This window comes from Centroberyx gerrardi, chromosome 9, assembly GCF_048128805.1.
Source record: "Centroberyx gerrardi isolate f3 chromosome 9, fCenGer3.hap1.cur.20231027, whole genome shotgun sequence".
Lineage (NCBI taxonomy): Eukaryota > Metazoa > Chordata > Actinopteri > Beryciformes > Berycidae > Centroberyx > Centroberyx gerrardi.
In genome coordinates, this window is record NC_136005.1 from 15168321 (window position 1) to 15180759 (window position 12439).

Below are 12439 nucleotides of genomic sequence, written 5' to 3' on the forward strand. Positions count from 1 at the left end.
TGGATGTTATGTCGAATGAACAGAATAGATGTGTGATAAATATAATATAACACACTTCCCACACACACACAGAAGAGACACGAGGTGCAGTCTTAGATATATTTAATAAATTAAAGCAAGGTACAAAAAAGAAACAATGTACATTTCATACCTCCCTCCCCTCCTCCTCCTACTACTCTTTCTTTTCTCAACAGTGACAAACATTATTTTCCCCACAATGCTCTCAGAATGAGACCATGTACAGACCTAGGATCATTTTTATAAATGTACAATTCATCACAGTTAAAACCAGACTTGGGGACAGGACAGCCAATTCCAGCGCTGTATCTTGCCTTGAGTCTCACTCTAAATCAAGTCCTTCTACAGTGTCTCACACACATTGAATTTCGTCTGTCCCCTGAACCCCAAACCCCCACAAAACACATACATGCTACATGTCTGCAGGCACCTCGGATAAGACAGAAGGATTAGACTGAGATAATGTTTATCGAGACCACAAAGTACATTTTGATGCTGAGTGTTACTGAATGTCTACTCCTGCTGAGTCACTAGACAGCGTATCTCAGATGCCGCTGCTGCCCTTGGTGTGTACCGGCAGCTGTCACATCACTTTATCAATAATATAATGGATGGGTGTAGGATGCCCGTGTTATTTTTTGTTCCAAATGCTGATTAACTGTCTCAGAGATCTCATGTTTTGTTGCAGGACTCTCTAATCCTTCTTGGTCCTTTCCAAGGCAGTCACCCAGACGGGCGAAAGGATTCAGGTAGCTCGTTCACAAGCATCAGTTAAGAGCAGCTGGTGTGCAGTTTGACGAATCGTAATATATGGATAGATTAGTCTAGTCAATGAGTATCACTGGTCGGTCATTCCAGGTGATCGGGAGGTTAATAGATGGGTGTGATTGCCAGTGAGCAGCGGAGGTGAAGTACTGGGCATGCCTGGTCAGTCCTCAAGAAAAGAGCAGTCTAAATGAGAGTGGCATAGAGAAATGGATGGGGCCTCTGTTTAAAAGATAGGAGGAAGTTATGCACGTGTAGGTCCAATATAAGTGCACTGAACAAGTGGAAAAGATACATCTGTGCACACACAGCCTCTCACACACACAGGTATGTACACACGCATACACTCAAATACACAGAAGTGTTCAGTAATAACTGTTAATATGCACAACTTGATTAATAATTTTGCACGATTACAGTGACTATGCAGTCCAACTTCAGGATTATTAATCCCTCCAAACGATCGGTTCCCTTCTCCGTTTCCATATTGTGCCCCTTTCTCCCTGCCTACTACTGTCACTCCTGTTCACTCCAGCATCTCCCTAAGCAGTCCTGCTTTCCCTAAGGGACCACTACATAAAAACCACACTCTACATCCAGGGGAGACTACAGTATGACTGGGTGGAGCTGTATGTACATGAGGTACAGCCCTATAGATAAAGGGCTGGGCAAGAGAGCAGACTGATTTTAGTCCAGTATGTGGTCTTCAGTTTTCTTTCGCCACTCATGCCCCACAAAGGCAGATATAAGGGAAAAACAAAATAGTTCACAAAACGTTCCACGATAATTTGGCAAATGCAGAGAGCACAGGGCATGAGTTGGTGTATAGAGTATTGTATAAATGTCTTTTTGCCTGCAGAATCCCCTCCTGACATTGGTCCTCCTCTCTTCCCATTAGCAGCAGCAGGACTGACAACCCCGTCTTTCTATATATGTATACATATACATTTATATAATTAATTTGATTTCATTCGAAAAATAACGTCAACTAGCTACGTACGATACCACTACCATTTCATATGGATGCTAATCACCAGGAAACAACCTAGGAGCCACGGAAGATCTAGAAAGGCAGAAGAAAATAGAAAAAAGAAAGAGGCATGAACAGAGAGCATGCTGGGAGTGCTGCTCAAAGCTCTTCGATACAGGGGGAAAAAAATAGAGAGAGGGGGAGGGAGGGAGAGAGAGACAGACAGAGAGAGAGAGAAAATAAAGATCAGAGCAGAGAAGGCAGCCTCCCTAAAGCCACTGTGGATGTAATAGTGCTGTTCGTCCGTTAATCCGATGGCAGGTTTGTACTGGAATGGTTCCATGTCTTGTCCTGTAGCGGGGCGGGTATCATTACAATCATTTAATGAAATCTTCAGTGTTGGGGTTTGTGAGAACTGTATTGTTGGGGCATCCAGCCGTTTTGCATTGAGGGCAGAGGTCACGGTTAGGTCAAAGTTCAAGGGTAGAGTTTCAGTATTCAGCTGCATACTCTGTACCATGGAGCCCTCTGCACACCAGGGTGAACTCCTTCACTATGTCCTTCACCCTCCGCTTGTTCACTCGCTCTCTGCAGGGTGGAGGAGGGGGAGCAGTGGAGAGGGGGACAAAAAAAGAGAGAGCAAATACATATAATGAACAAGCTTATGGCAAAAATCATGTGGTTGGCCGACTGAAATGATCTCATTAGCAGACAACCCTCTAAACAAATGTACCCAGCATGTAAATGTGGGCAAGATACTATAAACGATACTGTGTGGATGTGTGTGTTACTACTACTGTGTGTTACCTGAGTATCTGCTGTGAGAAGGTGTCTTTCTGCTCGGCCGTGACCCGTGACGAGGGGAAACCCGGAGGCTGCAGTGCCTCCTTCAGCCACACGGACAGCAGAGCGAAGCAGTGCTTGTTCAGACAGAAAAGCACTTCTGCAAACTGGTCCATCAGACTCCGGGACGCTCCGCCCCCGATCCCCTGGAGGGAGAGCAGAAGGGCATTTTACTTTAGGGACAAAATAATAATTATAAGAGAGGAAGAACTGGGACAAGTACATAAGGGCGTTTGATGTGTGACAACTTATCCAACTACAGTATCAGTGAAATATTAAGGCTTTTCTATGATGTAATCCTGCTAATGCTTCTCACCTCCAGCACGGCCTGCACCAGTAGTTTGCCGTCCTCCTGCACCACTCTGGCCACTGGCGGCACATCTGAGCAGCGGGGCAACAACTCCGTCTAAGGCAGACACAGAGGGACAATCAGCACAAAGGAACCTGCTGGTATAATTAATCTGTATATTTTTGCAGCGTTTTTAAGTGTGCGTGTGTGTGTGCGCTCACAAAGAACAAGCACGTGGACTTGACTGTCGGAGCCTCTGGAAATTTGAGTGACAGAACTCCTAGAGGAAGGAGAGAGAGGGAGGAGGCGGCGATCAGGAAACATAAACAATTGAAGGATAATGTCAAACATTCACACTTTGTACTTTGGATATTGACGAGCGTGTGTTTTACAGGCAGGGAAACAAAAACACCCGAATACAGTGTGTAGGGGTGTGTGTGTGTGTGTGTGTGTGCAAATGATGTGCCAACTTACCACAGTGGAAAACTGCTTTCACGTCAAGACTCTCAGACAAGAACAAATCGGGCTTCCGTTTGAGGGCCTAGGAGGCAGATAAAGGCATGAAGTAGAGTATATTTTTGTGGGCCTAACCCAGCTGGTGCTGCTTCCCCACATTCCAATTCATATGCTCCTTCAAAATACTGTTCTCCAAAATACCCGCTCAGCCTGGTAGCCAGATCTGACAGCAACAGAAGACCGACAACAGATCTGCCTACCAGGCTATACTACTCTCTCCGTCTGTCTAGGAGAAACTATATCCAAACTCATACAGAGATCCTCCAATGCAGAACTCAGCAGGTATAACAAACAAACTGCAAAAAATCAAACATTCAAAATCATTGGAAACTTAAGTCAAACTAAAGGCAATGATGGTTTTGGCTTTGTTTCTTTTGAAATCAATTTTATTTGAAACATTACTTTTCCTTGTTTTTGGTTGACTGGATTGAATATGCAACAGAAGTCTGTAAGTAATTAACATGTGCAGATAAAGAGAAATACAACTCATCTCATAATAATGAACTCATTCAGGATGGAGGAGAGGAGAGAGGGAGAGAGGGAAAGGGAGAGAGATGAAGGTCAGATCTATCCAAAGATAGAAAACAAAGGAAGAAGAATGAAGAAGGGAGACAAAAATATAAAACATAAGAGCCATCAGCCAATTGTCTGGACTGATTAATATTAGTTGAATATTAATTCATTTGGGCTTTGATTGGCTCTGGGCTGGAATGACTTCAGAAGAGGACTGGGCTCAGAGACTAACCAGTCACCCAGGGCCACCGACCGGCCGACCAGGACGCCCACCGACCAGAACACTTCATCTTGGGCTCTACATATACTGATGTTTTTACAAGAAGCAAATGTGACTTCATATTGAGCTTAGAGTACAGGGAGGAGATTTAGAAATGATGATATTGAGTTATCGCGATACAATATTTTGTTATCTAAATTAATTATGAAACTGCAAACCCTAATTAAAATCTCTTCCAAAATTAGATTAGGGATTATTAGGGAAATTAGGGATTATTTGAAAATTACAGTTTAATTATACTTTATACTACCATGCAGTTAAATGCAGTGAAATTTGATTCAGAGATGTGATTTTGCATATCTTTGTTGTCTGCGGAGACCTCACAACTCCAATCTTGGTGATTTTCATTTTCAGTTGAAGGATTACACGGTCCTCTGTGGCTTGAGAGAATTCTCTGACCTCTTGGGTTTCTGAAACCCTGTTAAAGCCTATTGGATAACATCAAAAATGCATTGTCATCAAACTAAAAACAAGGCTGTTTTCTTAGTTTCTAAAAATTTGACATTTTGTAGATATAATAAGGTTTTCACCCGACAGCGACGATATGTTGGCAGATATCGTTATATATTGATAGCGAAATAATTTCTCATGCTTATCGTAGTCCAGCCCTAGCTTTGCATATTGCTAGTGGATAAAGTGAGTCTGTAGGTAAAATGAAAACCCTACATGAAATCAATATGATCGTCATGGACTAGTAACACCCAGCTTGTGCGTGGCAAGGTGACTTTGTTAGTATCAAGAGCGTTTGAGGGGAGACCCAAGTCTCTCGTTCAAACATTCCCCTAATGTTTCATTCCACTGCCTTGCCTATGTGATGGGTCACGCTAGGACCCAGTAACAAAGAACAGAAAGAGGTAGAGAGGGAGAAAAAGAGAGAGAAACAGAGAGAAATTAGAGAGAAAGAGAGAGAGAAACCCAAAGTGAATGAAATAAGAAACCAAAAACACACCTGAGCTTGGAGTTGCATAAATGAATCAACAATATCAGGATGATCCCTGGGTCCTAAAATATAATAAAGATGAAACTTAAGAAATCATAAGAGAATAAGAATAATATACAAACAGCAACTGAATAGATTCAACAGTCATGTGGAAATAAAAGAGAACTCAAAAATATTTCATCGAAATAATTCACACGTGAGTAAGGAACAAAGGGGAGAAAGGGGGGAGGCATATGAAGCTTTGGCAGAGTCTCGGAAAAACAGAGAACAAACAAACAAAAACAAAAAACAGGCAGAAGACGAAGACATGGGTCCGTTTGGAGAGAAAACAAAAAAAGAAAGAAGTAACGAGAGAAAAAGAACAAACCTAAAAAAACAAAAGTGGGTTTGGAGTGGGAACCCAGGAGGCACCTCTGTTACTGTGACAGTTTGGAGAAAAAGGGGGCACCAAACCTGAATGAACCCCCTTACCCATTACCCCAAGGCACCACATCAGCTGATAACCTCCACATGTCCTCTCAGATGTGATAAGTGCCTCAGGGGAAGAGGATACCGTTAGGGTCCATTCAGAACTGGTCCATAAGATCCCCTTCCCTTAAAAGGCCAACCCATAGCCATCAGTATGAAATCCCGCTCAAAGATCAGTATATGTTCTGAGATCACATCCTCCCTTATGCTGGACACAGACTACAAGACTTTTTTTTTTTTCTAAATATGACAGATTGCCAGGAATGCAAAATTAAACACACAATTCCTAGAGAAACCACTGGGCCTTTCTAGCCAGTGAAGAATCCGCTTTGAGATTCATGTAGTTCAAACATGCCTGATTTTCTCTGATGCGTTAAGATCGATGTTGGAAGGACTCCAACAGCAATATTGGAATAGAACTGAACAAACTCCTGTAGTGCGCGCCCAGCTTTAGCCGTTCCCAGACTCCAAACAAGTTTCCTGCTCAATACCCCCCTCCAGCCCTCGTCCACGCACAACCCCTCAAGAGAAAACGGGGCTTATTCAGAGGGCTGTAATGGAGTGACCAACTCTCCTCGTGGCCCAGCAGCGGCTGAGGCCATCCTGAGTTGGTTTCCCCTGCTATGTTATCCGGCAGCCAACTGAATAAGCTAGTGGCCACAGAGCTACTGTATATTAAAGGGCACCTGCTCAGAAAAGAAAGAGTTAAGAGGCAGGAGGACAGGCAGCCATTACTTAACCAGTCAAAGCAGGAAAGGAGGAAGGGAAGAAGGGGACAACGAAAAGGGGGAGGAGAGGCAGACAGAACTGGTACAAGCATCCTTATGGTGAATGTAACATGAACTGGTTGATGTCCAGCTAATGCTGAGTGACAGTCAAATCCGAAGTCTGGCCCGGGGGCCACTTGCGGCCCATGAGGAAATTTCTGACTGGCTCTTGGACACTTAACAATATGAAATGCATTTTCTGTGGCCAAAATGTTGAAACAGTGATTTCATCCACAACTTCGTAAAAAACAACAGAAAACTTTGTAACTTGTTTACTGCACAAGTTTAAAGCAAAGCATTATGGTCTGAAAATTATTTAATCAATGATCAGTGCAGTGGTAGCGGGAAGTCGAGTCTGCATTGATCAGACGATCACTTGAAACTTCCTTACTTCAACACATCGAGCCAACAGCCTAATTTGCGGTTTCACCCACATTGAGTAATGACTGCAAACGTTTAAAGGTTGACTGTGAAATCAGTGTCAGATGGCCTCTGACCCTTTGTCATTTTCCAAATGTGGCCCCCGGGCAAAGCTATTTTAGTATCGCTGCTTTGCAATCCAGAAACGCAATAGTAGTTCACAGTCTACCCAAGCAATCTCAAAAGGAAGCGGGAGTATATGGCATCATAACATACAGAAAATATGAAACAAATTCTTTAGAATTTGTTCACATTCCCTTCTTTCCCTCGGCTACACAGAAATAGAATTCTGGACCCTCTGAAAATAAATATGAACTAAAAAAACAAATCAATAACAACCAGAGATCTACCAATAACTCAAATAGACACATTTCAACAGTATTGACAGCCCCTCCCTGCTGGACCCCCTACCTTGCTGGAAGATGGAGAGCGTTACCGAGGTAACAAGCTCAAACAGAGCCTTGATGGGCGGGAAGTGGTCTGTCTCACTGGCAAAGATATGCACCATCTGAAACATCAAGACTGCTAATCAGACACCATCAGTACACTATCAATCGACTGCCTATAACCCAAGACAGTGAGGGGTCTGTATTGTGATTAGATGATGCAACATTGCAATTTATTATTCATTGTTCTTGACTTTGATTAGTATTTGATTAGTAGTTTGCAAAATATCACTTAAGCCAAAAAATGTCAGAATCAATTTTATGTATGACTAAAAAGACGTTAATAATAAATTACTGAGTGCAATTCAAGGGGTTCATTGATTTATTATTTGGTTGTATGTGGCATTGAAATGTAAAAAAAAAAAAAATGCTCAAGAGTCAACTCATGAATACATTACTGTGGATGAAATTGTTATATTATACTGTATCATTTTTTACCTCCTGTCCTAGTCAGTGTATAGTGTATTAGCTGGTAGACGGCACTTTCTGACAAGGCTTTTAAGATGGCTGTAAAATCTCCTTGCATGTATGCACATGGTATTAAAGTAATAATAGTAGTGTGTGTGTGTGTGTGTGTGTGTGTGTGTGTACCTGTCGTGTGAGGTCCAGGGCTGAGGCCTGGGGTATTGTACTGTACATCTGCCCGAGCATCTCGCTCAGCTGAGACACCATGGGAGCAAAGTCATGCAGCAGAGTTTTCACCGACTTCTCAAAGATAGCGCACACCGCCTGAGGGACAACATCAGATCAGCAACACTGAAGTGTCTTCATATCTGATTAAGTGGACGATTTTATGAAAAGGACAGGTGTCATCTGTGCCGAGACATGCTGAAGACTCACCTCTACAACCTGCGAGTCGTTGAGCCACTTGCTGAGCACAGTCTGTATGAGAGCAAACACTTGCTGCAAAACCACCACCACCTGAAACATGGGGGCGGACACACACACACACACACACACACACACACACACACACACACACACACACACACACACACACACACACACACACACACACACACACACACACACACACACACACACACACACACGCACACATATTTCATTATAAACAGAATGGAAAGAAACCAAATCCATAAACAAGGAATATCTTCAAACTATTGCATTTATACATGGGTTGCCTATGAGCAACAACACTGACAGCAAGTGATGGTGTTGGTGTGGTGACTGACCGGGTTTGGTCCAGGTGGGGGTGGGGTTGTTTTGACAGGTGGTGCTGATCCCTCCCCTGACTCATCGTCCTGCTTGCTGATGTCCAGAGTAGTGAACAGATTGGACAGCAGCCCCAAGATGTGGATGATTGCTAGCTTATTGGAGGGATTGGGCTGCAGGGAGAATAAAGAGATAAAGGAAATGTTATTTACTAATGACTCCAATTGAAAGCATAATTTGCTGCTGTACAACCCAGTCTCCATTTGACTCACTGAGCGCATTAGTGTCTGCTTTGAAAAACGCCCGTCTTTAAAATCTCCATAATTGCTTAACTATTTAAGAACATAAATTACCTTCCAAGCTAGACATACTCCCACAGTTTTATTCTAACCATGTCTACAACAATTCATGAATAGGTTTTAGAAGAATAAAAGAAAGTCAATCACAGGATGGGGAAGTAGTTCAATGATGTGATTGAAAGAAAGCAATGGCTCCTTCTCATACTAACACACACACACACACACACACACGCACGCACGCACGCGCACATATACACTTCTCCCCCAGGTAACATCGGTAATTAAGGCTTCATTAATGGAGTTTAATCACTGCTCCGTCTCCATGGTGATGGAACAGTGACAAAAGAAAATTAAGAAAAGAAACATGTCCGCCGCACCCTCTAATAGCTACAGCAACTCCCTTTACCCATCCATCTCCCTCTCAAACATTGTTCATATAGTTTTGCTGTACACATTCCTGAATAAAACTGCTGTCAATCACTGTTAGCATTTTATAATAAAAAAAACACAGATAGGCACCTTTTAGTCACATGTTACTGCTTAAACTACTACTAGTAGTACTATATCACTGTTTAAAGGTGTTTTAAAGATGAAATTGTCATACATGATTTATAATGTGCTTTAAAAATTTAATTTTCATAAATCATAAAACCTGAAAACTAAATGACTTGCTGAACATAATTCAAGGTCTTTTATTCTGTTCATTACAGGCTTATTGCACTGATGTAATGCTTGTAATGATTTGTACTGATGTAATGATATGTAAAGTTCTCAAAATGAGCAGTGTGCGCTCATACTGACTGCCAGCCCCATCACGGTGACTAGACCATTTTCTTGGCCCCCCACCAACATCATGGTCATTCATCCCCAGTGTAAGTTAACCTGAAGGTCTCCCCACTAGGTGCCACTATTTGTCAGGCTCCAGACACAGCACCTGATTTCCTAGTCTGATGTAATGGCCATATATCAAAAAGCTAGACAGAAAACAATAAGAAAGCGACGAAGTCAGGGAGGAAGGGAGAGACAGAGAGAGAGAGAGAGAGAGAGAGAGAGAGAGAGAGAGAGAGAGAGGAGAGAGAGAGAGAGAGAGAGAGAGAGAGAGAGAGAGAGAGAGAGAGAGAGAGAGAGAGATGAAAAGCTTCATCTAAACTGACATCTCTATTCACCCCAGCAGAGGTCTTTGCTGACGGTGGAACAGTGGATCAGGAGAGAAAGTCTCCTTCGTTCCGCACAGATAATATCAAGCGCTTTATTTTTAGATAATGTCAGCTCCATATTTGTAGCATCCAGTGTGAAAGTCTGTGCACCCAGGCTTCATTAGACCTGACATTTAAACAGGGTAAGTAATTTTCTTCATATCACTGTGTGTGTGTGTGTGTGTGTGTGTGTGTGTGTGTGTGTGTGTGTGTGTGTGAATGCATGGCCTATGTTTGTCTAGGCACCTCTTCATTTTCTGAATACACGTTCAGCATGGGTGTTCTCTCTCTTCCTCTGGTGGGGGCGTGTGTGTGTGTGTGTGTGTGTGTGTGTGTGTGGTGGCTTGTGTGCGTGTGTGGGCGTGTGTGCATGTGAGAGAGAGAGAGTGTGTGTCTTTTTGGTACTGCCCTGTGAATCACTAGCCCATGGTGCAGGGTCAAATCCAATCTGGTCCCGCAGAGAAATGTTCCATTACAGAGGCTCCACACAGACACAAGGCCTGCTCCTATGGCCGGAGTCCAACTGTGCCTGCTGTGTGTGTGTGTGTGTGTGTGTGTGTGTACATGTTGTTCTGCTTACGCACCGTCTCGTCTGCTAGCTTCTCCAGTTGCTGGATGTAGGGGGTGATGAGAGAGTGGAGGTTTCTAAGGATGTCCTCCACTGGGAGAGCCGAGAGCAGGAAACCGAGAGCCTGCATCAGCCACATGCACTGACTGGTCTGCAAGAAGAGAGGATCAGAGGTTTTAGAGACTTTTTTTTTTTAAAGTTAAAGTCGATAAAGTTCTGTCCAGATAACACAAACACTTCTTACATCACACACTGTGCCATCCTTAGACTACAAACTGCAAACATATTACATAATTCTTTCACAACGTCGACTCTAATGGACAGCACTGTCACTTTTGAGCCGAGTGCCGAGACAGACAGAGAGAGAGAGAGAGAGAGAGAGAGAGAGAGAGAGAGAGAGAGAGAGAGAGAGAGAGAGAGAGAGCGAGAGAGAGAGAGAGAGAAAGAGAGAGAGAGACACACACTGACCTTGTGGATCTGCTTTATGAGCACCTCCTTGAGAGAGGAGAAAAAGACAGAGAGAGATGGTTAGTATTTTGAGGACACATCAAAACTTTCTCAATTTAGCCATGAAAGTTTACTCCAAAATAATACATCTGAAGTGATTTCAGAGAGTAAATATTTCTAAGAAGCAGGAACATTAAAAAAAGACTGCAACTCCTTAGCCTTTTAAAACTTAAATATAACACTGTCTTAAAACTGATCATCATTGGCTCTGATGTTAGACTAGCTGGATGGTAGTATGTCTAAAAAAGGTTGATACACACACATACCTGAGAGACGGCTACTATGTTGGTTGCGTAGGGCGGCAGGTCGTATTTACACTCCCTGCAGATTTTCTTGAGAGTGGAGACAGAGGAAACAGAAAGGTCCGGGTTCCCTAAGGCCTGTAGCACCAAGGGCAGGACACTACTCAGCATCACTGGGTGATCTGCCAGCCACTCTGCTAGAGCACCTAGTGGGGGATTAAAACAGTTCATAAGCTGAATGGGAGGCCATTAGTGTGCTTTACTGAGCTGAAATGGTTGTCAGTCCTGTGCTGTCTTTTTCTTTTAACTACACTTCTTTTGTGTTAACCTTTGTGAAATGTGCTGAACTCCAATTCAAACTCCAACAAACTTGAGACTTGTGTGTAAGTGTCTCACCTATAGTGAACATGACGGTGTCCGCCAGTTGGACATTGTTGATGTTGATTCTTGGGATGAGTCCTATCAGACCTGGGATGACGTCCGAGTAATTCACATCTATTGTCTCTGCTATGGACTGGAAGCCGTACAGCAATGCTTCTGTGTGCTGGAGGGAGAGAACACAGTCAGTGTGTGTGTGTGTGTGTGTGTGTGTGTGTGTGTGTGTGTGTGTGAGAGACTAGTGAGAGAGACTAGTGTTGTAACAATACCGAAAATGTTACTTTGGTACTTGTACCAAGGCAAAGTATCAAGGTTTTGATTCTAAAATGTTACTGTGGCAGAATTTTTTTTTATGAAACTCAAACACCAAAATAAGCTAAATGTAACCTAAAAAAATACTTCAAATTGTTTAAATACTACAAAAAAGTGTTTCCACCAAGACATATTTTGCTGATGCACAACAGAGCGACACATATGATTATATAAAGTCACCTGGAGCATGATTGTTTGGTAAAAAACATATAGTAGATTTTATCTGTGTATACATACTTTGTTTTTACAATTCTTTATATTCATACAGTGTGAATTTTATGCAAGCTGACAAGAGTATAACGATGTGAAACACTTTACATTTAAGCACCGGTCCTTAAACGTAAACTAAAGCTCTATAGTACAGTACAGTTTCTAAAAGCTGCTACAATACTTTTTCAGTCCTGGTGCTCCAGGCAGCTCTTAGACAGTGAAAATACTTCACATTTGTCTCTTTGCTTGTTATCTCCAATGTTCTTTATTTGAGTGGGCATGTGTGTGTGTGTCTGTGTCTGTGTATGTCTCACCTACC

At 42.7% G+C, this 12439-nt stretch overlaps 1 protein-coding gene across 1 annotated transcript in view; it reads right to left on the bottom strand.

The window, feature by feature from the left end:
- Positions 1–85: 85 nt before the first annotated feature.
- Positions 86–12439, bottom strand: part of LOC139908754 (importin-13) — a 26938-nt gene continuing 14584 nt past the window's right edge. The window contains exons 9-23 of the mRNA XM_071895555.2: position 12439; positions 11617–11764; positions 11245–11426; positions 10940–10966; positions 10488–10622; positions 8429–8581; positions 8076–8156; positions 7827–7964; positions 7201–7297; positions 5144–5196; positions 3360–3426; positions 3107–3165; positions 2913–3002; positions 2561–2742; positions 86–2341 (exon numbers count right to left, since the gene is read on the bottom strand). The exon at position 12439 is cut by the window's right edge and continues 120 nt beyond it. Coding sequence (XP_071751656.1) covers positions 2245–2341; positions 2561–2742; positions 2913–3002; positions 3107–3165; positions 3360–3426; positions 5144–5196; positions 7201–7297; positions 7827–7964; positions 8076–8156; positions 8429–8581; positions 10488–10622; positions 10940–10966; positions 11245–11426; positions 11617–11764; position 12439 — 1510 coding nt within the window. The 3' untranslated portion in view covers positions 86–2244. The remainder of the gene's footprint in view (positions 2342–2560; positions 2743–2912; positions 3003–3106; positions 3166–3359; positions 3427–5143; positions 5197–7200; positions 7298–7826; positions 7965–8075; positions 8157–8428; positions 8582–10487; positions 10623–10939; positions 10967–11244; positions 11427–11616; positions 11765–12438) is intronic.